Source organism: Protopterus annectens, chromosome 11.part0 (genome assembly GCF_019279795.1).
Source record: "Protopterus annectens isolate FY-2018-M chromosome 11.part0, PAN1.0, whole genome shotgun sequence".
NCBI classification, from domain to species: domain Eukaryota; kingdom Metazoa; phylum Chordata; order Ceratodontiformes; family Protopteridae; genus Protopterus; species Protopterus annectens.
The window spans coordinates 160,840,056-160,866,035 of NC_056745.1; the positions used below are offsets into that span (position 1 = coordinate 160,840,056).

A 25,980-nucleotide genomic window follows, 5' to 3' on the forward strand; every position below is an offset into this window, starting at 1 on the left:
CTGGTACCCATTACTGAGAAGTCTGGCAGGAGCCTCCATGGCCTTTGCCTTCGATTCCACACCTGCTGTCTCAGGAGAACAGTCATTTACTCAATGTCAAACTTCACTCTCTTCATCTGACAGCCTGGCATATTCTGTTTTAAACCCTGGAGGGTCTCAGCTGCCACAGCAAGTTTTGAATGTTATTTTGGAGGCCAGAAGGCCTAGTACAAGGAAAGTGTACGCAGATAAATGGAAGAGATTTTTATTTTGGAGTACAGCAAAGGAATTTGATGTTTCTAAGCCTAATTTAAGTGTGGCTCTTCAATATCTTACTGAGTTACTGGACAAAGGTTTGTCCTTCTCTTCTATTCTATTAAGATTCATGCTGCAGCAATTTCTGCTCACTATGACTGTGAACCACCATTGTTTTCTCATCCTTTGTTTAAGCAATTCCTTAGAGGGGCAAAGAATATAAGACCCCCACGGAGAGCTCCGACTCCTGCTTGGGATCTCAATTTTGTGTTGGAGAAACTCACTCTACAACCTTTTGAGCCTGCAGCTACTGCTGAGTTGAAATATTTATCATGGAAGACTGCTTTTTTGTTGGCCATTACCTCTGCGAGAAGGGTTTCTGAATTACAGGCCCTTATGGCAGTTGAGCCTTTCTTAATTTTCCATAAGGATAGGGTATCTTTGCGTACTAATCCTTCCTTTATGCCTAAAGTGGTTTCTAGTGTGGCTTTAAACCAAACTATTCATTTGCCTACTTTTTATGCAAACCCCCAAAATAAAGGGGAAAAGATTTTGCACACTTTGGATATACACAGGCAGTTGCGATATTATTTGAGCAGAACTAAAGGGTTCAGGCAGTCTCAGCAGTTGTTTGTTTCTTTTGCTTTGGGTTCTCAGGGCAAGCCTGTGTCAAAACAAACTATTTCTAAGTGGATTGGGTTTTGTATTGCTTTCTGTTATTCCCATCATGGCAAGGAGGTTCCAGCTGGGATTAGGCCTCATTCCACTAGGGCTACTGCCACTTCTACAGCTTTTTTAAGGGGTGGCAACTAAAGATATTTTGGAGGCAGCTACTTGGAGTTCAGTGCATACTTTCTCTAAGCATTATCACCTTCCACTTTACTCTAAATCGAGGGCTGGTTTTGCCACTGCAATTTTACAGGGCATTTTGGCAGCTCCTACTGCTTTATAGTTTTGCCATCCTCCCTTATCTCTGCTTTGGGATTCTACCCAAGTGTAAGGACTGCAGCAATGTGAGATGAAGAACATAGTACAGTTTTGTACCTACCATAAATGTAGATGTTCAAGATCCACATTGCTGCAGTCCAATACCTCCCTCCTTCCCTCTGTAGTTAGAGGCGGTTGTGTGGTTTGGGTTGTACATATTGTGAATATTGTATATATTGTACATATGGTTAGTACAAGGGTGGTTGGTTGTTTTTTGCTGTCTTTTGGTTTTTGACCTTTCTGTTTAGGGTCTTCTGACATCTGGGGCAAGAAAAGACTGAGGATATGACGTCAGTCATGTGCATTTGTACCCTGACGTCCTGATGTCAGTCTTAAGCGCCTTGACCGACGTCAGCCTAATACTTTGATATTCGGGCCGACCGAGGACAGCGGACTACCCCAAGTGTAAGGACTGCAGCAATGTGGATCTTCGAACATCTACATTTATGGTAGGTACAAAACTGTACTTTTTCTTTCCGAATTTTCAAAACAGGGGTGAATATGAATTACATTTGTTGGATGTACATGGACAATTGAGGTTCTACTTGCACAGAACTAAGGCTTTTCGCAAGTCTGATCAGTTATTTGTTTCTCACTCTAGACTTTTTCTGGGCAAACCAATATTGAAAGTGACTGTTGTTTGATGGATCTCCCAGTGTATCCTTAGAGTGTACGCAGACAAAGGCATTTCTCCTCTGGGTCAAGTTAAAGCACATTCCACCAGGTCCATGGCTACCTCTGCAACTTTTTAGTCCAGGGTGTCTCTGGATGATATTTGATGTTATGTAGTCCAATCTTGCCTACATTCTTACCCGTGGGTTCGGAGCCGAACCTCGGCTCCGACTCGGCCAAAGTCTATCTCGAAGTCTTTCAATTGGCTGGGCTAAGAAGGTATCCCATGCTGCACTGCTCCCTTTCCCAGATCTCGTTTGCCGCTCATATAGCTCGGACGTGGTCTTGCTCTTGGCTGTGGCTAAGTATCACTTTTGTCTTTATTGACAGTTTCTTGCTTCAAAAAAAGCTATTTTCATAGCTGTGTGTTGTGTGCGTGTGTACTGGTCTAATATTTGGTGTAAATTATTTTGTGGTAACATTGTCTTTTGTGGTGTCCCGCTAACTGTTTCCCCTACGGGATAGGCCCATTTCAGTTAGAGGACCTAGTCCACCCCTTCTTCTGTGTTGCTTGTTAGTGTTAGTAGATGCCTATCCTTCAGGTTAGGACTGTTTAAGTTAGAGGACCTAGTCCTTTCCTTTTGTTTCTGTTGAGACTGATTTAAGTTAGAGGTCTTTTGCTCCTCCATGAGGCTGATCTCTTACGCAGCCGAAGGAGTGGGTAGGGCAGCAAGTTCGGGAGTTGCTCTTAGGAGACACTCCTGGATGCGCCTCTGTAATTTAGCGCAGGCCTTCAAGTATACGTTCACCAGCTCCCCATTTGATGGTTCCTTCTTATTCGGAACCAAGGTGAAGGACACTCTCACTAGGTGCGAGCAAGAGGGAAAAACTCTGTCTGCTGTGGGAGTCCATTTTTCCCTACCCCTCTAGGCCTTATCCCATGACCCAGAGGGGTGGGAAGATGTGGTTCAAAAAATTGCAGAGGTTTTTTCATGAAGCACAAGATGAGTCCTCCTCCAGAGGCAGGGGAGGGGGTGGTAATTCTGGTAGATGCCGCTCTAGGGGCAGAGGAGGCCCATGTAACCAGGGAGACCGCAATTCCTTGCGTGGTTCTCCCTACCAGCACTCCTGATGGGAGGCCCGACTGTACATTTCCAGAGCCAGTCGGGGGTTGCATTTCACTATACCCAGAGGCCTGGCAAAGTATCACTCAGGACCAATGGGTAATAAAATAGTTTCTGGAGGATATCGCATTCCCTTCTCTTCAGCTCCCCCTCCGATCAAAAAAATCCCAGATGTTCCACCCAATCAAAGGATTCCGCAGTTTCAGAGATTTTAAAGCTGCTAGAAAAAGGAGCCATCCAGCATGTCCCCTCAGACCAGATCGGATTAGGGACTTACTCCAGATTCTTTTTGGTGCCGAAAAGGACACGGAACCTGAGACCCATTTTGGATCTCAGCAGATTGAACACCCATGTGAAGAAGTCCAAGTTCCGAATGGTCACGTTGCAGTCTATTCTCCCATTGTTGGGAAAAGAAGTGTGGATGTGCTCCATCGACCTCAAGGATGCTTACTACCATATAAAGATGGACAGGGCATCCAGAAGTCATCTACGCTTCCATCTGGGAGCCAGTCATTTTCATTTTCGTGCCCTGCCCTTTGGTCTCACCACAGTCCCCAGGGTGTTCACCAAATGCATGGCAGTGGTAACGGCTCACTTGAGACGTCAGAGATTCCAAGTGTTTCCGTACCTGAACGACTAGCTCCTTTCTGCCACCACCAGGCATCTACTCCTACAAACCAGAGATGCCACATTCAAACTGCGTCAACAATTAGGCACCACTCTAAATTGGGAAAAGTCTGCCTTGTTGCCCTCGCAGTGTGTCACCTTTATAGGCGCTGAGTTAGACACCGTGCTCATGAGGGCCTTTTTACCACTAGAAAGGATTAAAAGTTTACAACAGCAGGTCTACACATTACTCCCTTTGAGAAGAGTGAAGGCAAGATTGATCCTCAAATTGTTGGGGACGATGGCTGCTACAATTATGCTGGTTCCTTTGGTGAGGCTACGCATGAGGCTCCTTCAATGGCTACTCTTCACCCAGTGGTCTCTGCAACATCTTCCGCTTTCTCATCTCATAATAATCACAGACAGGTGCAAGCAGGATCTACACTGGTGGCTTCATACCAGCAACCTCGACTTGGGAAAACCCTTCGTTCCATCCCCTCCGGTTGCCACAGTGACCACGGACGCCTCCTAGATGGGGTGGGGAGGGCATTATCTTGGCAGGACAGTCCAAGGCACATGGCAGGAACACGAGATGCATCTGCATATCAATGTCATGGAGATGAGAGCAGTGCTACTAGCATTGCAAGCACTTCAGAGCTTTCTTCCTCTCGGGACAGTTGCGATCCACACAGACAATATGTCAGTGGTATGGTATCTAAACAAACAGGGAGGAACCAAGTCATACACCCTTTGCAGAGAGGCCATGTGAATGTGGCAGTGGGCAGTGGCTTCCCAATGTTTTCTTGTAGCAACGCACATTCTGGGGAAGTCCAATGTGATTGCTGACAGGTTGAGCAAAGCTATTCTGATGCTTCACAAGTGGTCCCTGAACAATCAGGGTGCGGAGCAGATTTTCTGCAGGTGGGGTCAGCCTTGCTGCGACCTATTTGCCAGCCCCCTCAATACCAAATGCAGCAGCTACTTCACCCTTATCCCCCCACAGGGGGAGTCACCCAGGGACGTTCTAGTTCACAATTGGCCCTCTGGTCTACTGTATGCCTTCCCTCCTGTTCCTCTGCTGACAAAGGTTATTCAGAAAGTGCAATCTTTGGGAAGCAAAATGATTCTGATTGCTCCACACTGGCCTCATCAAATTTGGTTCCCCTTTCTCCATCCTTACCTAGGGGATGCACCCTGGATTCTGGACCTTCTACCAGATCTGCTGACTCGTATATCAGAGCAGCTCCATCCCTCTCTTCAGACCCTCCGGCTGACAGCCTGGCTCCTCCACTTCCATCATTAGTCAGGCTTCATCATTTTTCGCCAGAAGTGGTTCATAGTCTGTCTTCTTACCATAAGCCTTCCACCAGAAAAATTTATTCCAGCAAATGGAAGAGACTTTCCATATGGGCGCATGCAAGACAAATTGATCCTTATACAGCTCCAATTTCATCAGTCCTGGAGTTCCTCTCCATGCTTTTCAACCAAGGATCAGTGGCCACAACTGTTAAGGTCCAGTTGGCGGCTATTTCCACTTTTCATGTCACTGATGAGCATAGTCTCATGGCATATAGACTTTGTAAGGCATTCCTGAAGGGTACTATGCTGCTTCGTCCTCCAGTTTTTGAACCAGTTATGCCTTGGGACTTAAATTTTGTTCAGATGGATTTCCAGTTGTATTTCATTCATTTATGCTTCAGGTGGCAGGGATTTACCATTTCAAGTGAAGGCTCATTCTACCCGATCTGTGTCTACATCTACAGCCTTTCAGGCCAGGTTGTCTATGGATGATATTTGTGCTGCGGCTACATGGGCATCTCCTCACACCTTTGTTACTCACTACAAGTTAGATTTGGTGTCCAGAGGCAGGTCTTCCTTTGGTTCCACAGTGCTCAGGGATATTTTCCACTGAGCCTCCCAGGATTCAGGTGCTGGGGAAGCTGTCCCACGGGTAAGAATGTAGGCTAGATTGGACTACATAATATCAAGAAGTTATGTACTCACCATAACATTCGATGTATGTAGTCCATCTCGCCTCACATTCTTACTTACCCCCCCTCGTTCCCCCATCCTGGAGGACCTAGGGGTTAGGTATAGTTTCAAATTCCTTTCTAGTTAGTATGTTCTTCCTTCTCTATATGCTGTTGTGTGTGGAGAAGTGAATGATTAGCTCGCAGCAAACAAGATCTGGGGAAAGGGAGCAGTGCAGCATGGGATACCTTCTTAGCCCAGCCAATTGAAAGACTTCGAGCTAGAGTATGGCCGAGTTGGAGCCGAGGTTCGGCTCCGAACCCACGGGTAAGAATGTGAGGCGAGATGGACTACATACATCGAACGTTATGGTGAGTACATAACTTCTTGTTCTGCGGCTGCTTGGTCCTCATTTCACACCTATATTTTACATTACAAACTGGACATGATATTTGGAGGTAGAGCATCTTTTGGCTCCATAGTGCTCCTGTATATCCTTCCATCTGGGCCACCCAGGTGTTTGTTGCTGGGGACTCTGTCCCACAGGTTGATGACCAAATGAAGTAAACTAATTCAGATAAAGAAGTTATGTACTCACTATAACATTCCATCTGAGTAGTTGGACTTCATTTGTCATCAGCTGTCCCTCCCGCCTTCCCCCTGACCTTATCATTATTATCCTACTCTGGTATGTAGGAGAAGGTATCTGCGTGGCTCTCCTGTTCATGCCTGCTTTAGGTTTTGGGAAGAACCTTTAGTGGTAAGGTCTCATTGGGTCGGGCTTATGTTTATGGTGCAGCAAACTCGATCTGAGGGAAGGAAGGAGATAGAGAGGGTATTATGGGTAAGGGGAGGAGCTTAGAGCTCGGATCAGTAGCTGGTGAAGCAGCTGTCTCCGATTCGATCTGTATCCGAATACCCACAGGTTGATGAGAAATGAAGTCCAACTACTCAGATGGAACGTTATGGTGAGTTACATAACTTCTTTTTATAGACGAGGGTTTTTAAGTAAATAGGCTGAAAAGATAAGAATAATGAAAAGCAAGGAAAATTGTAATTCTTCTGTGCACTTACAAAGCCATTAACTATTTTCCCATTAGCAGATGTTATCAGTTAATGACCAGGTCTACAGATGCAAGGAATTAATCAAGATATGTGTTCTAAGTGAAATCTATAAAGGTTCTTTCATACATTTACAAAGTTTTTTTTCTATTACCATCTGCTTTTATTTCCAGATGAGCAGTCTGTAGGTGCAGTCAGATAATCATGAGAGGTCTGAACAGTGTATGTAGAATGAAAGGTAGAAAGTACATTGCAATTATCATTTAAAGGTACTTTGGCAATCATTTCAGCAAAAAATAAATGAAGTTTAAAAGTGTATGAAGTGAATAAGTCATGCAAGTAGTTGCCTCTCTAGCAATTGTATTACTTTAATGCAGTTAATATAACCGTTTACATTTCAGTTTATTCATTTATTTATTTGAAGGTAGCCATTGCACTGGCTAAAAGTTATTGATTGCTTATAGTGTACAAGCTGTTTTCATATCTGGAGGGGAATGCAGATAAGAAAACAATATACAGCAGTTAGTGTAAGTGAGGGAAGTGGGCTCTAATATGTGCTTAAGCATATGTGACATTCATATTAGGGTTTATATTATCTTGCCAAAATGGAATAACAGCGAATGCCATTTCAGTGACAAATAAACAGCGAACTGCAAATAACAGCGAAAGCCCAGGTCACTGATTTTTTTTCCTAGGGAAATAAATTGGTAGACCAACAAGACACAACACACCACTTAAAACATTTCAAAGTGGGGAGTTTCACCCCCCCCCCCAGTGTGTGAAAGGGCTGTGCCTCCTACACCCCCCAACTAAATGTACCAACTCCGAGATTGTACTACAGTAGGGTAAAGGGCAATGACACAGTGACAGCCAAGTGATTTTTTTCTCCTAGGAAAAAAATTGCTGACCTGAGCTTTCATGTTATTTGCAGTTCGCTGTTTGTCTCTTAAATAGCATTCGCTGTTATGCCATTTCGACAAGATAATAGAGACCCAATTTTAGAATAGGTAATGCTTATGAGTGCAGCCAGCACTTTGGGGCAGCTGTTTGTATCTTAATGGATCAGTTTCAGTTTTGGAAGCTGTACATAGATTTGTTTGTTTGTTGTAAGTTAAAATGGTATGGAGGTTCTGTAAATCTTTTTTTTTTATTTTGTTTGTGTGTTTATTAAAACAAAAAGTCTTGAACATGTGACATGAATTCAAATAGAGATTAGAAAAAGCAGCTGCATAAAACATTAGCCTGCCAGACATTAGTGTATACAGGTATGGTAAAAGTTGGAAATACACATTCAAAAGAATTGCCATGCATAGGGGTGGTGCAATACATTTTTGTCGTAATAGTTTTCTGTCAGTATTAACGTGGAATATAAATGGACTTACAGGTAACAGGTATAAATATGTTTTTAATTGCATTAAAAAGTGTTGGGTGCAAATCAGTGCTGTGGTTTAGAGGGATATGGCCCTAACAAGGGCCCAGGTGACCCAAGTTCAGTTAGTGACTTGGGTGTTTTAGGCACAAGCAGGGATGGATGGATGTTTGCCTAGGCATTCACTGTAGGAAGGCACAGTCTGTGGAGTGGAGTTGACCTCTAATGTAAACAGTCAAACATGAAAGGGAGGACCAAGGTGTAGATCATAAATAAAATTTCCCCTGGTAAAAGTAATGGCATGATTCCCACAGAATGTCCTTTGGTTCCTTGCTGGCTCCAGCCTTAGAATGAAGATAGTCTGGGGACTCCTGAGACTTTGTATTTAGTGGAGCTTGTTAAATTTTGTTTGACTAGTAATTTTGTTTGTGTTTAATGATAAAAGCTTTAGGCAGCTTAAAGGTATAACTATGAGGGCTTTTTTTGCCCATGGCTATGCTTGTTTATTTATGAGATTGTTTGAAAAGGGATGTCTTTATCCTAATTTTTTTTTTTGTTATTTTCGGTTTATTAATTATTTGATTTTTATTTGTAAGGGTGATTCATCATATGTTTCTGAATTTATTTGTGAACTTGAAAAAAGAATAGATTTGGTTTAGATTTTACTTATACATTCAAGTACTATTGATTGTCTGGATTTAACTCTGATTGGTAAGTCTAGTGAATTCATTACTATTAAAATTATATCATACATTTAATAGCAATTTAATTAATTGTATAGGATTAGTTGTCATCCTATGCCTTTTATCTTCCCTGCTAAAAAGGGAATTTTCGAGGACTAGAAGATCATGTTTTAGAAGGGAAAATGTTTATAGCTGTATCTTGTAAATTGGATAAGATGTTTATAAAGAGGAATAATGATATGGAAATGTTTTTTCAGCGTATTGGCAGGTAGTTAAAACTGATAACAGTGAGTTGTTACATAAACCTAGAAATGTGTCCCAGTGTAACTTTTAAGGAAAATATTAGTAAGTGTTATTGTAACAAATAGTAATTTTATTTTATCTAGTAGATTAAGTTGTAATAGTTGGGACAATGGAAGTACCTTCCCCTGTGGTGGTTATATATTTTGCCCTTTAGTGTGTGAGAAATTTAATAGAGTAGAATTAAAAATATAAAAATATATTAGAGGTAACTACAAACATAAAAAGATGTTAGAGATAACTTTAGCTGTATAAGTAGTGCATTATTTTATGCTATTAGATGTCTGTGTAACCTGTTTTACATAGGTGAGGCGAAACAAATGTTACCCACTAGGATTAAGAACCATTTAAGATATATAAGAATTTTCAGGAGAGTATACTAGCAATTTATTTTAATTAATTTCATTGTCATGAGTTAATGAATGTGAAAGTTACTGTTTTGGAGCAAATACATGTGCACATTGAAAATGAAATATTAGTTAAAAAGAAACTGCATGAGAGAGAGAGAGAGAGTGAGAGACGCTTACTATCGTGTTCTTAAATACCACTGTCTTTCTCGTTGCCTGCCTCTGATGTTAATTTCACCATATATCTCATTTCCTCTCTGCTTCCACTGGCTTGTGTGAGTAAGCACAAAATTATCATTGTGTGAATCATTCCCCTTCAACTATTTCAATTTATTGGCCATCCTATTGTAGTCCATAGTACCAGAATACAAAAGTGACCACCCCCTTTCAATCTATCTTGCTGTTTTGAAAATAGTGACTTTCCACTAAAACTTAACTTTTCAGACAGGTAAAACTCAAGTTACCTACAATCACATCTAACTTATCTAGTGCAACTGCAGTGTTTAGGATAAACCATATTTTTTTCATCTTACCTTTAAGCATCCCTGTGATCAGCACTTGCTCTAATACCTGCTGGAAAGTACTAGGAAGCCTTAAACTGATACAAGCACTCAACTCTCCTTGTTAATAAGGAAAAATTAATTGGAGGCACTAAACAGCCTATAATTGCAAAGTACCTTGCTAAGACAAGAGAAAACAGCTCCTGTATTTTACAAAAAAAGCACCAAACCAGGCATGTCCAAGGGTCAGCTTCCGGTGATTTCTCCTGTCCACCTGGTGAATCTGGGCATACTAGGACAATGCAGCAATTGCCTCATGTACACAGACAACCCTCTCCTCCTACCTCCCAACACTACAACCTGCAAGAGATGCACTTACATAGCCAAAATGGAAGCAAAGCTCTCTCCACCCAAAATTGTGCAAGACAGTCAAGAGGAGAAGGTTAACACCCACACTACACCTCAAGCAACACATAGCCCTTCTAAACCCACACCACCAACACCCACACCCACACCTAGCAACATTAAATCCACATATGCGGAGGCCCTTAACTGTAACCTGCCCAAGTAACAAGCACCTCCTAAGCTGAAATGCAAACAAACACCAATCACAATCAAAGTGTCACATAGCTCACAACACCAGTGTGCCACCCAGCAACAGCCCCTAAGGCAAGACAACGTACCTAACACTTTAGTCATAGGTGACTTTATAGTCAGGTACACTGATGTCCCACTCACCAGGCTGAACAAGGAGAAAATTACAGTCAGCTGCCTGTTGGGTGCCAGGATCTGCCACATAACGCATGCACTGAAGTCACTCCACAACAAGTACAAATATGACTCTGTCATTGTCCATGTTGGATTGAATGATTTGAGATATACCTCCTTGGACTACATGAAAAGAGACATGGAAGAGCTCTTGGATCATGTGACCGAGGCAGGTATGACCCTAGCCCTGAGTAGCATCCTGCCTTTGCCCAGAATGATACTGCAATATAAGGACAAAATGATTGACTTCAGCAATTGGCTAAGCTTCTGGTGTCATTCAAAGGGGATCCAGTATCTGTCTGCCTGGGACAACATGATCAACAGACCACGTTGCTTTGCCAGAGATGGTCTGCACCTGTCGCCCCTGGGATTCAGGTTACTGGCTAAGGCTCTTGCCACCCCTATAGTGCCTTTTTTAGGCAAAGTTCAAAGAACAAAACCACCACTGTAACAGGTACAAGCATGCAAATTCTGAAGGTAATGCTACTCAATGCTAGAAGTCTAAACCTCAAAATGCACTCTCTCTCGGCACTCCTAAAAATGGAGAACATCGATATCTGGGCAGTAACTGAGACCTGGTACAAGGCTCCAGAGAGCACCCCTGCATTACCAGGCTACAACTTTTACCACACTTTTCGGCCACCAAACCAGGACCGAAACACTAAAGGTGGAGGAGTGTCCATATTCACCAAGGATATTCACACCACGAGGCTAGTTGCCCAACACAATGTGTCTGAAATTCTTCAGGTGCAACTAACACTAGGTAAGACTGTAATCCAAATTGTAGCTTGCTACAGATCCCCCACCATGCCCCAAGATTCTCACTACACCTTTCTAAACATACTGGAAAATATTAAGATACAACCAAACACTGTAATACTGGGTGATTTCTACTACCCTGCCATTAACTGGGAAAACTACTCGTGTACCAACACCTTTGCCCAATGGTTCTTGGAATTCATAAATTCCAATGCCCTGGATCAACTAATCCATAGTCCCACCAGGGCTCCAATATCCTAGACTTATTCATTACCAACATGGGAAATCGATGCTCCACATGTATGGTCACCCCCTCGTTGGTCAGGTCTGACCATAAGCTAATCACCCTTAAGATCCACATCCCACCCCCCAGTAAGAAAACCTCCATAAAAAACTTCTCCAAAGCCAACTTCATGCTACTCAAGTCAGAAGTGACAAACTTCATAACACACATGCAGACGGGAACTGAAAGTTTGAATGCTGAATCCGACACTAAGGCACTGTATGAGCACATCCACTCATGCATGAATCGTGCCATCCCAAATAGAACCAAGATGCTCTTCTCCAAAAATAGGAAGCCAATCTGGTGGTCACCTGCCATAAACAAACTTTACAACAAAAGGAAGAAACTGTTGCAGAAAAGAGGAAAATCCCAGGATGCAAAAAACTCCCTTACCAGCCCCAGTAAGAAGCTGAGATACCTCATGAAATCTTCCAAAGCTATTTATGAAAATAAAATTGCCAAAGATTCCAAAGACAACCACAAGGCATTCTATAACTATGTCAAGAATCTAAATGGCAATGCTCAGATCTGCTCTGAGCTAGAACAGAATGGCATTAAATATACTGATCCCAAGAATATTGCCAGTATCCTGGCAGATCAATTCAGTGCCAACTTCATCCCCCTCTCACCCCCTAAACGGCCCATCTAAATACTGGAAGATTGCCAAATTCCAGTAATAACGGCCACATAGGTAAAAAATGCACTCTCCAAAGCTAAGAATACAGCATCCATGGGACCAAATGACATCCCGGGATGTGTATTAAATGAACTACAAAATGAACTAGCACCTCACCTAAGTGTCATGTTTAATCATAGCCTCATCTCAGACTTTGTGACCACTGAGTGGCGCACAGCTACAGTTATCCCACACCACAAGGGGGGATCCACCTTGGATCCCGGGAACTACCACCCCATCAGTCTGACGAGCCTGATCTGCAAGGCCATAGAACATATTATCATGGAACTTATAAACAAAGACATTGGCAACCTTCAAACACTAGACCCCACCCAGTTTGGGTTCATAAAGGGCTGATTTCGTCTCCTGAACCTGATTGACTTCTTCAAATTAGTCTCCAGAGCCGTGGACGAGGGTAAGGCAGTCCTCATAGCCTATCTGGACCTTGCCAAGGCCTTTGACACCATCCCCCACTCTGGAATCATAGATAGACTTACTAAGATGGGCATTAATCCCTACATCACTCGATGGGTTGCCAACTGGCTTACTGACAGAACCCACTGTAAAGTAGCCAACTCCAAATCCAGCTCCAGAAGTGGAGTACCTCAGGGTTCAGTCCTGGGACCACTCTTGTGTTGCATCTACTTCTCTGAAGTACAGGCCAACACTAAGGGACTCTGGCTAACAAAGTTCTCAGATGACTGCAAACTGGGAGCCATTATTGAATCCCCAAATTATGTGGGTACTCTACAAAAGGGCCTTACAGAAACAGATGCTTGGTGCCAGAGCCATGGGCTCAAGCTCAATGAAAAGAAATGTATAGTTAGCCCCTTTGGGAAAAAATGTGAATTACCACACAGGTGGCAGTACACTAAACACCGAAAGTGTTATAAAAGACTTAGGGGCACAGGTGGACAGTGGTCTCACCTTGGATAACATCATCGCCACAACAGTCAGGAAATCCTTCTATGTGGCACACCTCATCACTACGGGCTTTTCATCCAGAAAAAAAGAGGTCATTGTCCCACTGCACTCATCCCTCATTATAGAATACAACGCCCCATTTGGTATGTACCTCTCAAGACATCTGCAGCAACTGGAAAGGCTGCAGAAATACCTCACTAAAAGAATCATAGGTCTAAAGCAGATGCCCTATGCTGACCGCCTTAAAAAACTCCAGCTGTACTCTGTCACATATTGTCTACTCAGAGGAGATCTCTGCTTAACATACAAGGCCATGTCAAACCCAGAGCTGTTGGACATGCTACACTTAAAGAAATCCCAATCCCTCAGAGCCACACGCTCCAGGGATCTAAACCTTGTCATCACAATAAACAAAACATGCTGGAGGGATAGGTTCCTGACCCAGAGACTCCCCAGACTCTAGAATAGACTGCCCATACATGTCAAGCAGAGTGCCTCTTTGGCCCTCTTCAAAAGGAACCTTGACGATTGGATGGGAGAAAGGAAATTCACCCCGGGGATCATGTCCGCCACCCTGCTAGGCAGGGGTCCAGGGAAGTAAATAGTGTGGGAAGAAATAGCCAGCGAATTGTTATGGCTAGGCTTGTATAGGCCCTAGAGCCAATAGCCTAGTACCAACTCTGTGAACCTATGGTGGTGGATGGGGGCACGGGGCAAGTCTGAAAGAATGAATCAAAACAGGAGAAAAATTTAAAAAAAGACAACATGAATGGAAATGTTTCTGGAATATTTACTTATGCCTGTTTTAGCAGAAAATGAGGCTCAAAAATTAACAGCTACGATAGGAAGATATGAGATGAAAATGATAACACGTAATCAAACTGAGGAGAAGTCTCTGGAACAGACAGCATTCTCGTGGAAATTTGGAAGTTAGGAGGGAAGAATGTTATACAGATCTAGAAGGTTTTGTTGAGCAATATTTTAAGTGGTTTGGAAGTTCCAGCATCTTCTAAGAAAACTGTGGTGGTTATAGTACCCAAATGGTCATACCTTAATATAGAACCATTTCATATCTGTCTTGTAAGAACCTTTTTCTGATTTCAGGAGAATCTCAGCTGGCACATTTTTAAATGATTTTCTATAAGGAAAAGGTAGTACTTGGATTTAACCAGTGCTTTATACCTAAAGTTGCAACAGAAACTTATTTAAATCAGCCTTCTTCTCCTGAGTATTCTAACTGTGGAAAATATATTCTTAATTGTGTGGATGTCCACAGATGGTTTAGACTTTATACAGATAAAACCATGTCAGTTGTAAAGGATGATCAGCTTTTTGTGTGTGTTGTCAAATCCCAGTAAGGCAGGAACATTACTAGGTGCACCCTTCTGTTTAATTTCTCCAAATCTTTTGGGTTTCTAATACCATGATGGGAATGGACCCCATTCCTAAGTCAGGGTATAATTAAAGTTCACAAAATTAGTATTGTTTCAGTCTTTGATGTTAGCCAAAAGTGCTCTTTGCAGCACCTGCAATGTGCCCAGAATTCTCCTGCAATTCATATGGAGTTAACATGTATTGGAAGCATATCTAAATATAACTGTCAATTTGTTTTTGTTAGACCCATTGATCATACTATTAATGGAACTTTCTAGGTATCTTTCTTCCGCATTGCTTTCATTTCTGCCTGCAAATTCTGATATTTTATGATTTTGTGTGTCTCTGTGCATGAGACGTCGTAATTGCTAGGTGTGGCCATTTCATTGACCAATGCTAGTTTTGTCTTTTTTCATGGATAACTGTATCTGTTTTTCTTGAATCTATTTTTTGAATTGTTCACAGTGGGTGAGCCCACATGATGTACACTTCATCATTCTGTATAATGCTTTGTGGTTCATGTTTCCAGTGCTTCTCAGCTACTTCTATATTGTAGTGTTTGCACAATCTCTCTTGCAACAATCTTGCCACATTATTGTGCTTTTCAGTACACAGGCCCTCTGCCATCAGTGTATCACACCCAGCAATTGTTTCCAATTATTTTTTTTACAGAACCTGCATTTTCCTGTTTCCCCATATGTTCAATTGACTTTTAAACCAACGTGTATAGCCTGGGTTGCCATTATTAAACTTTCATCCTTTGGTTTCAACTCACCACTCCATAACCATTCTTGAATCAGTTTCTGATCAACATGAGATTGCTGCAGGAGATTGCTATACTTGTCACTATATTTATGGCTTTTCCACATTCTTTTCCTTCTCAATTGAGCCTCCTTATATTCTTTATTTTGTTTTTTGGCGCATTTATTTGCTGTCTGATCTTTGTTTACTTTTGGTATGATTTCCATTACCACTTGTCACCAGAATGCTTCTGCTAAACTAAGCAAAGATATCATCTTAGACTTTCTCTCTTTATGTTTAAAAACTTTGTTTGGATCTGGTGAGGTCAGCAGATATGTATGCAGTCCCACAACTGCAGATGTGCACATGTAATCGTTTTCAAAGAGGCCCATACCTCCTTCAGAGTGAGGGATATATAATCTTGGTGTGCACTGATTTTTATATATCATTTGATAAGCGTGAAGCATTTTTCTTGTTTTTCTGTACAACTGATCCAATATCTTTTGGGGCCAGTCAGTCACACCAAAACTAATTTAAGACAGGGAGAGCAAATTGGTTTATAGCTTGGACTTTTTTCCTTGATTTCAGGGCTGTTTTCAATATTAATTTTAGTCTTCTGAAGTATTCCTTGCTGAGTTTTATTCATATTTGTTCATATCTTACTGCCGATCCATCATCATTTTCCAAATATTTATATACTCCTTCTTGCTCGAGTTCCTTTATAACACATTGCTTTCATAGACCAATATTTTTTGATACTGCAACTTTACTGCTTTAAACGTTGCTTTTGCACATTTATCAAGAACATATGCTATTCTTACATCATCTGAAAAAATTTTAACCACTTGCAGTTGCGCTTTCAACTCCTCACCTGATGCACTATATAGTTTTCAGTCATCCACAAAAAGTTGATGAGAAATCTTTAAGCAAGTTTGTTTTTCTGGGAGCCAAATTATAACCAAGACCTAATCTGTTAAACAGCTTTATAGGTTAAAGGCAAGATAAAACAACAGTAGTGACAAAGAATCATCTTGGAATATCCCCCTTTGAATTTTTTATCTCTGGGATAACAATTTGCTCTTTGCCATGGTTTAATTGCAAAGTGGTTGTCACTATAATGTAGTTGATCAATATAGCATGTATTTTAAATGGTTTACTATCATTTGTGCAAACGGCATTCTGTCAGTATGCTGCCGAAAATCAGAATGTTGTGCACAAAATGAAAAGTGTATGGGATAGTTGAAGACACTTATGCAAATGCAGTAGTGGATTTGCATAATTGTGTTCGACTGTATGTACGGAGATTATGGAACAGTGGGGAGTGGAAATTCATCCATATCCCCACTGTAGTGTGATCTTGGAGTTGGAATATATTAGTAGCAGGGTGTGTGGGGGGCGCAGACCCCCACAGGGGAGTGCAGGGGGGCTTGCCCCACTGCAAAAACGTGATTTGTTGTATAGGAGTTTGATTTACATTAGCTCCTATACTGCTATCACGTGATGTTTTTGGTGACAATGTCTACTCAAATGTGTCGATCATTTGGGTTGACATTGTGTAGGAGTGGAGAGTTGGGTTTTGGTGTTTATTTTCATTTGAGTAGCCGCGGTGGTGCAGTGGTAGCGTTGTTGCCTCACAGCAAGAGGTTCTCCCGTTCGATTCTCGGCTGGAGTGCCTTCTGTGTGGAGTCTGCATGTCCTCCCCATGATTGAGTGGCGTTCGAAAGACATGAGTGAATGGGCGTGCCTTAGTTGAAGGTTGGGCGTTGAGCTGGCACCTCGGCACCATGAAAATCTACTGCCAATCATTAGCGGACCAGAGTTCCGCTGTGGCGACCCCTAACCGGGGAAAGCCAAAGGAACAACATTGCGAATAGCAAATGTTTTCCCTTTCGCAATAATGATAGTAAACCATTGTAAACATCTGTAAGCATTCGTTTAACCATGAATGTAGGATACCGTCAAATGCCTTTTTTTGTAATCTATCTATGCCATTCTTAGACCCCCTCTTTTTTTTTTTTTTTTTTTTTAACAATTCTCCATTATGATTTTATTTAGCAACAAATGATCCTTTATTCCATATGACTTTCTTTTGTTACCCTTTTGTTACATCACTGGAAGGCAAGTTGCTGATATATAGTTTTTAGGATGGTATATAGGTTCACTCTTAAAGAAGAGTATAATTTTTTTGTGTTGTTAACCCGGTTGGTGTCTGTTCGGGATGTGCATGTAAGTGTTCTTACTCAAGACTAAATCACCATGTAAAGATGGCACTGCATCTCACCATGTAAAGATGGCACTGCATGTGGGGCTGGGGTTTTCCATTTAGTAGCTTTTCTTAATTTTATTATAATTACCGTAGCCATTACTTTGTTGCGTTTTTATTTCCTATACATTTGAACTTCTTACTGTTTCATTTACTTCTGTAAATTCAGTATCTTAATGTTTCACAGTGTCTTCATAGACATTTCTCCAAAATGTGTCTATTCTTTTTGGGTGGTGTTTTTATTCCTTTTGCTTTGTTTCCCAGTTCTCTATAAAATATTTTTTGGGTCATTAATGAATTGCTTATTTTTTTTCTCAAATATAATTTTTATTGTTTGCACATAAAATCACAACATAACAGGTCATGAAATGTGTACAACATTGATAACAATTGACTGAGTATGACTGATTACAAGAAATAATCTGTTAACATAAAGGATACTGCTTTGATAGTAAACAATATTTGATAAAATTGAGTGTGTCACGTCTTAACATTTGTAAAACAAATTTAAACATTTGTTGAGTATCCTTTATTAAGGGTGACTAGCTACTGTTACAATGTACAGAGAATACTACATTACTAACTATATACACTATCTACATTATGATGTCACCATGTTGTCTAATAATTCCATTATAGAAATAGATGGTATAAATTCAGTAAAGGAAGAAAAGTGCAACACTGATATGGGATGGTTCTTATAAGATCCTTAGTGTTGTATACTTAGGCCTGTTTCTACAATATCTAATGTCTATTTATCTGATAATATAGCCATTAGCTTCTTCCAATATTCCAGGTAGTAGGTGTGTTTCCTTGGGCTTTTTGTAATCAATTTACTTGCTAGTATATATGTTATGGCTAAGACTTAATACTCTTTTTGACCTCTCAAGCCAGTTTCTTGCAATGTAGAGTTTTAATAGGGCACATAAAGTTATTGTGATGTGTTTTTACATAAGCATGATGTCCAGCATTATGTGAAGTATTGCTTTTTCCCAAGATAGTGTTGTTTGAGTGTATCCTTTTTTTTGTAATTTGAATCTTAAGGAACACCACAGCTTGTAGACATTTTTGCAACTCCAAAATATATGTAAGGTGTCGGCTATTATTTTGGGACAGAATGGACAGTATGGTGAGTTAGTGGGATTGAGTCTATTTAGCAGAACAGGGGTGTGATAAGCATTATTATTAATCATTATTTGGGTATATATCAGCTATATATCAGCTTTTTAAAAGGAGACCATTCCAAGGTATGTTTTATTGCCGCTAATTTTTGTTTTACTGAAATATTACTGTTTTTTCTTCCCAGTGTTTTGAGTATAGTAGTGTGTATGTGATTTTTGTTATTAGTTTGTAAGTAGTAGATAGCATTTAAGTTTTGAGTGTTAGCATTAACTCAACGAATCCTAAAATTACTATGTCTTGATCCGCCATCATTATGTTGGAAGTTATTGAGTTGACTATTAGTATTATTTGCCAAAGTATTATGTTATATTTCTTACTTACTTTTAACGTGGATCTAATGTCCATCAAAGAGTTTTTCAGCTGATAAAACTCCCGGATTGTGCAGTTTTTTATTATTGGGTATTCATCTAGATAGAGCATGGAATTTGCTAACTTTATATTTGGATACTTATTTTGTACTTTTCCTTTATATTTATCTTCATATCTTCTAAGTTTTTCTGCCTGTGCCAATATCTTTCGTTTATTATTCGCAATACCGTATGATAGATCATGGTCTGTTCTGATACTGTGCATTGCTTTTATAACGTCTATCTTTCTAAGTGTTTTTGCTGATCTGTTCCCTCTTTTATATTCTTCTAACAGTGACACTTCTTGTCTTAATTGCTTTATAGTTTTCTCTATTCATTGCTTCTATGATGGCGTTTTACTTCTTTCGTTCCTTTCCCTTATTGCTCTGCATTTTTTTTGGTAAGAATTTATCTGTAATTAATTTAGCTGCACAGTAATATATCCTGTTTTCCTATGTTATATCATATGAATTTCTGTTAATAGTCTCCATTACTATGCTCATCTGTTTTATCAGACTTCATTTTGGGTCTTATTGACCTTCTGTAATCTATTTCTTTCATCAATCTTATATATCTGTCCATCTCTATTAAATCAAGCAACTCTTCCCTTAAGATTATTTTTTTCTAAACTGAGGTCACATTCTTTGCTCTGTTTCCTGTGGGCATTCTACATAATGTTCCAGATCGCCTTCCTGTGACATATTCTCTTCAACTGCATCATGTGTCATCCGTTTCTCTTTCTTATGGGAACTCATTGGCCCATCACTCCCAGCATTGACTGCGTCAGTTACCACTGATTCCTGCTCCTTCCCTTTCTGTGCATCTTCAGCTGATCTTTTGTACTGGTTTCCCACCGAAGGCTCCACAGCATCTTCCTGTGACAAGTGATCATATGCTTTCAGTTCCATTTGTTTCTCCTTAATTTTGAGGTCTTATTGTTCCATCATGTTGTGATGTTACCTGAGTTGGATTATCTACACTAAACCCTTCACTTCGCAGGTAATCCATAACTTTAATTTCCATTTTTTTTAACTTCTCCATTACTAAACCTCTTTTCTACTTTCCCCCTTTGTTTTCCATTTTTTGTATTGTGACATTTTCCATATCCAGATGCCTTTGCCTATATTTCTGTTCAAATATCTTTAATGCTGCTTTTTCGTATTGATTAGTTTTGCTTTCTCCTTTGCATAAATATCGCATCATATTAAATCTCTTTTTCTTTTCCATGTCCATATTTCCTCTTCATATGTCCCAAGCCTCACGTGTTTCACCTTAATTTGGGAACTGACTGTTCAATCATTCAGACTTTCTGTACTAAATCTTTCACTTCACAGATATTCTGTAACTTCAACTTCTATTTATTTAACTTCTACTTTATTAATCTTCATATCAGATCTGTCTTTCTTTCCCATGTCCATATTGCTTTTTTATAACAAAAATCTCTGGGTGCTATTCTTTATATTTTCACACTTCCTCAGTTGCCTCTTTGTCTAAATGGCACAAAGTTACTTTATCTAGGTAATGTTTTTCATGGACCTGTTGCATTAATGAACACAAATTTATATTTGAAGCTTTTGACAGTTTTTCTTGTGCAAGTATTTCTCTTTCCTCTAATTTCCCTCTTAATCTTTTTGAATAGATTCTCTGTGGAAATACTGGGTTTCTTGCAAGAAGCAAGAATACATAATTTTTTCCTTATCCTCACTAATCCACTCTGTCATCTTTATGGCTGTTTTTTGACCAGTTCATTTTTGTGGACTACGTCTTCCTTGTACAACAGGGGTGCCATCCTCCCCCTGAGCCTGGCCTAAACCCATTGTAGCAATGTTTCTGTGGCTTGAAGATTCTGCACTATCATTTTTTCTAGTCATGGCAGCAGTGCGCATACCAGGGTTTGGGCACTTTTTAATCCTGGGACTTGTGCACCCAACTGTTGTTTTTTTTTTTTTTTTTTTTTAAAACCTACCTCTCTCCATGATATATGCTATATAAAATACAGTCTACATGTCAGTGTTGCCTTGGTGAGATTTTGTAAAAACAGGTTCCACCACTTGAAGATACTCATCAAGACTTGAGGATGATTCAGTTCAATGAATACTACTTTCCTTTTTCTTGATGATTTTATCATCTCCCCATTCAGAAAGTTTTATCATCTCTCCATTTGGAAAGTTTTTACCATCTATCCATTCAAAAATTTACCAGGTACACCCTCTCTAGAGTGTTGGCCAATGACATTGCAGTTTGCTAGAAGAAGACCAGAAGAGCTCTTACTGCATCCCCTAAAACTCATCTTACTAGAGCAATAGCTATCTTCGCAGCCTTTTTCTGTAATGCCTCTTTAGATGATATTTGTGCAGCAGTAACTTGGTCTTCCTGGACATGTTCATTGTGCACTGTGTGCTGGATATTTTTCATGGGTTTAGGTCTTTTCTGGGGGACTTCTGTTCTCAGGGGTATATTCCCATGAGAATAATCACCCACGAGAATTAGTTAATGACTCTGAAGTAGAAGTTTTAGGAGATGGTCATCTTATCAGATATATAACTTATGAGCACTTAATTATGAAACATCTGTGAAAAGAAGATTTGTATTTGGTGAGAAACCTTCCCTCAGTCTCCTCTTGCTCCCATTTACCTTATATGTTGTGCCTTGCCTTTGCGCTTCCTTTTTTGTTTTCTTCTTTTCTCGGCATTGTTACTAACAGTAGAACTAGAGCTAGTTGGTGGTGCTATGCATAATGGGATGGGGATATCTTGCCGCCTATGAAGGTTTTATCCTTTTTGCAGTCCTAACACCCATGGCTTAAATCATATAAATTATTGTAGATGGAACAGTTTATTACAGATTTGTGATTACAATTAATCATAACTTTTGTTTCTTATAAGAATGTAACTAATTACATTTAGATGACATTTCCAGTTATTCTTTAAAACAGACTGAAACATTTCAAATGAATTGGTGCGATCAACTCCTATGTAGATCTTATGTTCACGCCTGGGCATAAATAGGAGTTGGCTTTCCAATGAACTTGTATTGGTGGTGGGTTTATGTTTATTTGATAACCTCCCAAAATATTGCTCACAGAGATGACAAGGACTGGCTGGGTATGTATGGTGAATAATGGAAGTACCCCCACAATTACGGCTTCTGAAGCCTTTGAAGTCTTGCCATGCTAGGCAATAGGGATGTGTCCCACATAAGAAGAAGCTAATTTGGGTTGGGAACAAAAAAGATGTGATTGTGGTGCAAGGCCATTGGGAAGGCCTAGGTTAGGGTTTAACATGAGGACTAGTAAGCAGGGATGAAAACCATGTAGTTGGTTAGATAGATCTAAGTTTAGACTAGTGAATGCTTACTGAACATGCAGAATAACTGATATGACACTGATACAGAGCTCCACTTCATGGTAGTTTTCGCAGAGTGCTTGGTTTCATTCACTGAGACACTCCATTTCAGTACACAACTTTAAGTTATGTAACTGAATTATGGAGCATTTATGCTAGTATTCTTTGACATGTAACTTATAAATGAGCGTCCGCCACAAATGTTTAAGATTATGGTATTTCGCACACTGAAACTGCAAAATGCTGACATGAAAAATGTATTAGTGTTCCATGAATATCCATAAATGCTAATGATAGAATTAGAGGTATTGTTGATAAGTTTTGATAGACGGGGGTTTTAGAATTGTGGAAAAAAGTGACCTAAATAAAGTTGAAATGCAAATTATGTGCCAGTTAAATGTTCCAGGTTTGTTTCAGATCTGTTCTGTACATATATATTTTAGCTATTGTGTTTTTTTTAATTGTGATTAGAATGCTATTCATCTTTATAGCCTGCTTGCCTACCTGTTATTGTTACTGATGAATATTTGTAGCTTTAGTGCCACTGCTGTCCCTGTTCCCATGAAGCTGACTGTCGCTGTTTGTTATGCTATGGTGTCATTCAGTGAGTGTGTCATCAGCAATATGTTGTGGAAGTAATATCATTGAGTAATGATGGGGAGAGGGAGATACCGTTTGAATCATGAATGCAAGAGGGAACTGCAGGCCACATGTTGTGTGTACATTATAACCTTTAGTGCATGTGGAAAACATCTGTACACTTTGAATGAAAGACTTAAGTGTGGCTCTTTGTTTTCTAATTTATGGAACCAACAACTTGGTGGAAACTGCTGAGTCTTTTTCTAATTTATGGAATAAACAATATATTATTGCTGTAATTTTGCAAGCTTTTCATAATGTTTTGTTTTATTCCTTTATTAATGATTGTATGGGAGACTTAGTGGCACTTTTGGTTAAGCAGAAGGTAAATACATCTCTTGTGTGCATTAATATAAACGTAAAATATGCACCAAGTGAAGGAAATTATCTTGTCCCAAGTTTGCATCTGTTATGCTGGGATCCAGCAAGCCCATGGGAGGTACAACTGTCAGGGCTTATGATAAGTTTATTTGCTTCAGAATTGACTTCTTTGTTTGTATCACTAATTTGTTTGTTGGTTTAAACTGAAAGTGGTGTGTTTTATTGCAGACTACATTGGAGCATGCCAGGCCTGAAGAACCAGACTGGGATGAAGATTTTGCTGATGTCTATCATGAGTTGATCCATTCACCAGAAACCTCCAGAACACTGCTGAATTTAGAGCATAGTTATTTTGTTAGTGTCTCAGAGCTCATTGCTGAAAGAGATATGGAGCTGAAGAAACTGCGAGAAAGGTTTTATTTTATATATTTTTTTAATTACTAAGGAATTGTCTAACTTGTTAACTATTAGTATGATTACAGTGGCAATTACAGCAGCTATAGTTAGATATATATCTGTGAATTTTGTAGTCAGTCAGATTTATGAAAAAATGTTACTTATCAAAATATATTATGTATACATATTAGTAGTTTGGCCTTCATTACCATTGTCTCAAAGCTGGGCACAGAATTTTTTCATGAGAAACATTGAAGCGCTGTAGAGTCTGTGGGAAAGGACCATTGAGGATCTTGAAACAATAATTTTGTTGATGGAGCAGGACAATCCAGCATCTGGAGGTTTGCTTTCCCACCAGAACTGACACAGTAATATTATTGCCTTGGTGATTACGTATGTCAGGATTACAGTTAGATAATCAGTCAGCCAACTGATTGAACCTTCTTCAAACTGGGATCCCTTTCATGTGTGTGGGATTTGTCCTCCCTTCACTTAAAAGCTCAGAACAACCTGAGTTTCTAGCTTCAATTTTGTCTTCCAGCATTTATCAGTGGGTGTGAGATCTTATTTGACAGTACAGCTACATCTCCGCATTGGGTGGCTGTTGTACTCTCTGTGATGCCATTTCACATGTCCTTGGAATATTTATGTTCCTTTTCTGGTATTATCAAGGTATATGAACGAGAAGCATGTGAGCTTAACTACAGCAAATAGAGTCCTCTTTCAGACTGGTGGGAGTTCAGGATTTTTATTCCTGTATCTAAACAGAGGTTGGGTGATAGAACTGCAGAAGACAACACAGTGGCCATTTCCTGAGACAGAAACTAATGTTTAATTTCCATTAATTCACTTATTATGTTGAATAAGCAAATCACTTAAATTCTCATTTTTACTAATCCACTTTTTCTTTCTCTGTACTTAACTTACTTTGTTTAACCTTTACAGGCAGGAAGCTAAAATGAATACAGTAATGCAGGAATTGGGAAAAACCTTGACTGATCAAGATGTAAATTCATTTGCAGCTACACATTTTGAATCTCAACAGGTATACTTCATTTTTAATCTGAATTACAGGACCGGCATGCAATAAATGGATAATAAAGTATGTACTATTAAAAATGTATTGATATAGAAATGTTTAAAATGGCTATAGTTCAATGTAGTTTTTACTACTGTAGATTTTAAATAATTAATGTGACATAAGACAAGATGGTTTATTAAAAGGAAGGCAAAAACTATCCATTTTATTTTTTAATTATTTATTTGCCATTCCTTGATTAGCCATAAAGCTTGTTTCTCCCCTTTGAAGTCCTCAATTTCTTTACAGGCTATAGCTGTAACAATATTAATAACTGAAGCATGAATTAAATGTGATATGCCATCATCTTTGGAGAGTTTGGATTCTATTATTATTGTCCTAACTACAGTTCCACCTGTTGCCCTGGCTGCAAAGATGTCAGTGCAGAACATGTCTCTAGAGATCTACTTATTGCTTGTAGCGGGACTGAAGTCTATGGTCTCTACCATGAGCTATAGCCCAAACTGGCAATCCCTTCAAGATAGGCAAGCTATTAAAATGCTATTCATTTCCAGTACCTCCCCGCCTGACATCTCAAAGTCTGCATCTTCTAAATGAACAAAAAACTTCCTGAATTGCATTCATGCCTCCATCTCTCTGGTTCATGAAGTTGGTGTGTCATCTCTTGTTTTTACTTTTGTGTGGGAAAATATATTCATGCGGATTTTTTTTCTAAGGACACTGGTGGATTATTTTAATTGACTGTGTAGCATCCAGTGTTCATCATAACAGCAGATTTTTTTGGGGGGGGGTGCAATTGGCTTGGGGACAGCTGTACGTACAGCATCTTTCAGCCTGGGGTATATAGAAGCAAAGCGAAAAAGAACTAGATCTCGTACAGTTTAAACAACTACATAACCACATAAAGAAACAAGTTAACAGAGATAAACAACTATACTACAGTCACATAGAGCAAGAACTCAAAACTAATCCAAAAAATTGTTGGTCCTCAATCTCTACTCTATTGCACCCAGAAACAAAAAAGACACTCGTGTTTCACTCATTGCCCCGCACTCTACAATTGCTGAAAACATTAACATTCACTTCATAAAATCCGTATCTGATCTGATCATTAAAACCACCAACATCA

General features: G+C 39.7%; 1 protein-coding gene across 3 annotated transcripts in view; it reads left to right on the top strand.

Moving 5' to 3' along the window:
- Positions 1 to 25,980, top strand: part of CCHR11.PART0H12orf4 (chromosome chr11.part0 C12orf4 homolog) — a 919,017-nt gene that overhangs the window by 104,201 nt on the left and 788,836 nt on the right. For all 3 annotated transcript variants that reach the window (XM_044087562.1, XM_044087561.1, XM_044087563.1), the window contains 2 exons: positions 23,645 to 23,829; positions 24,758 to 24,857. In XM_044087562.1, coding sequence (XP_043943497.1) covers positions 23,645 to 23,829; positions 24,758 to 24,857 — 285 coding nt within the window. The remainder of the gene's footprint in view (positions 1 to 23,644; positions 23,830 to 24,757; positions 24,858 to 25,980) is intronic.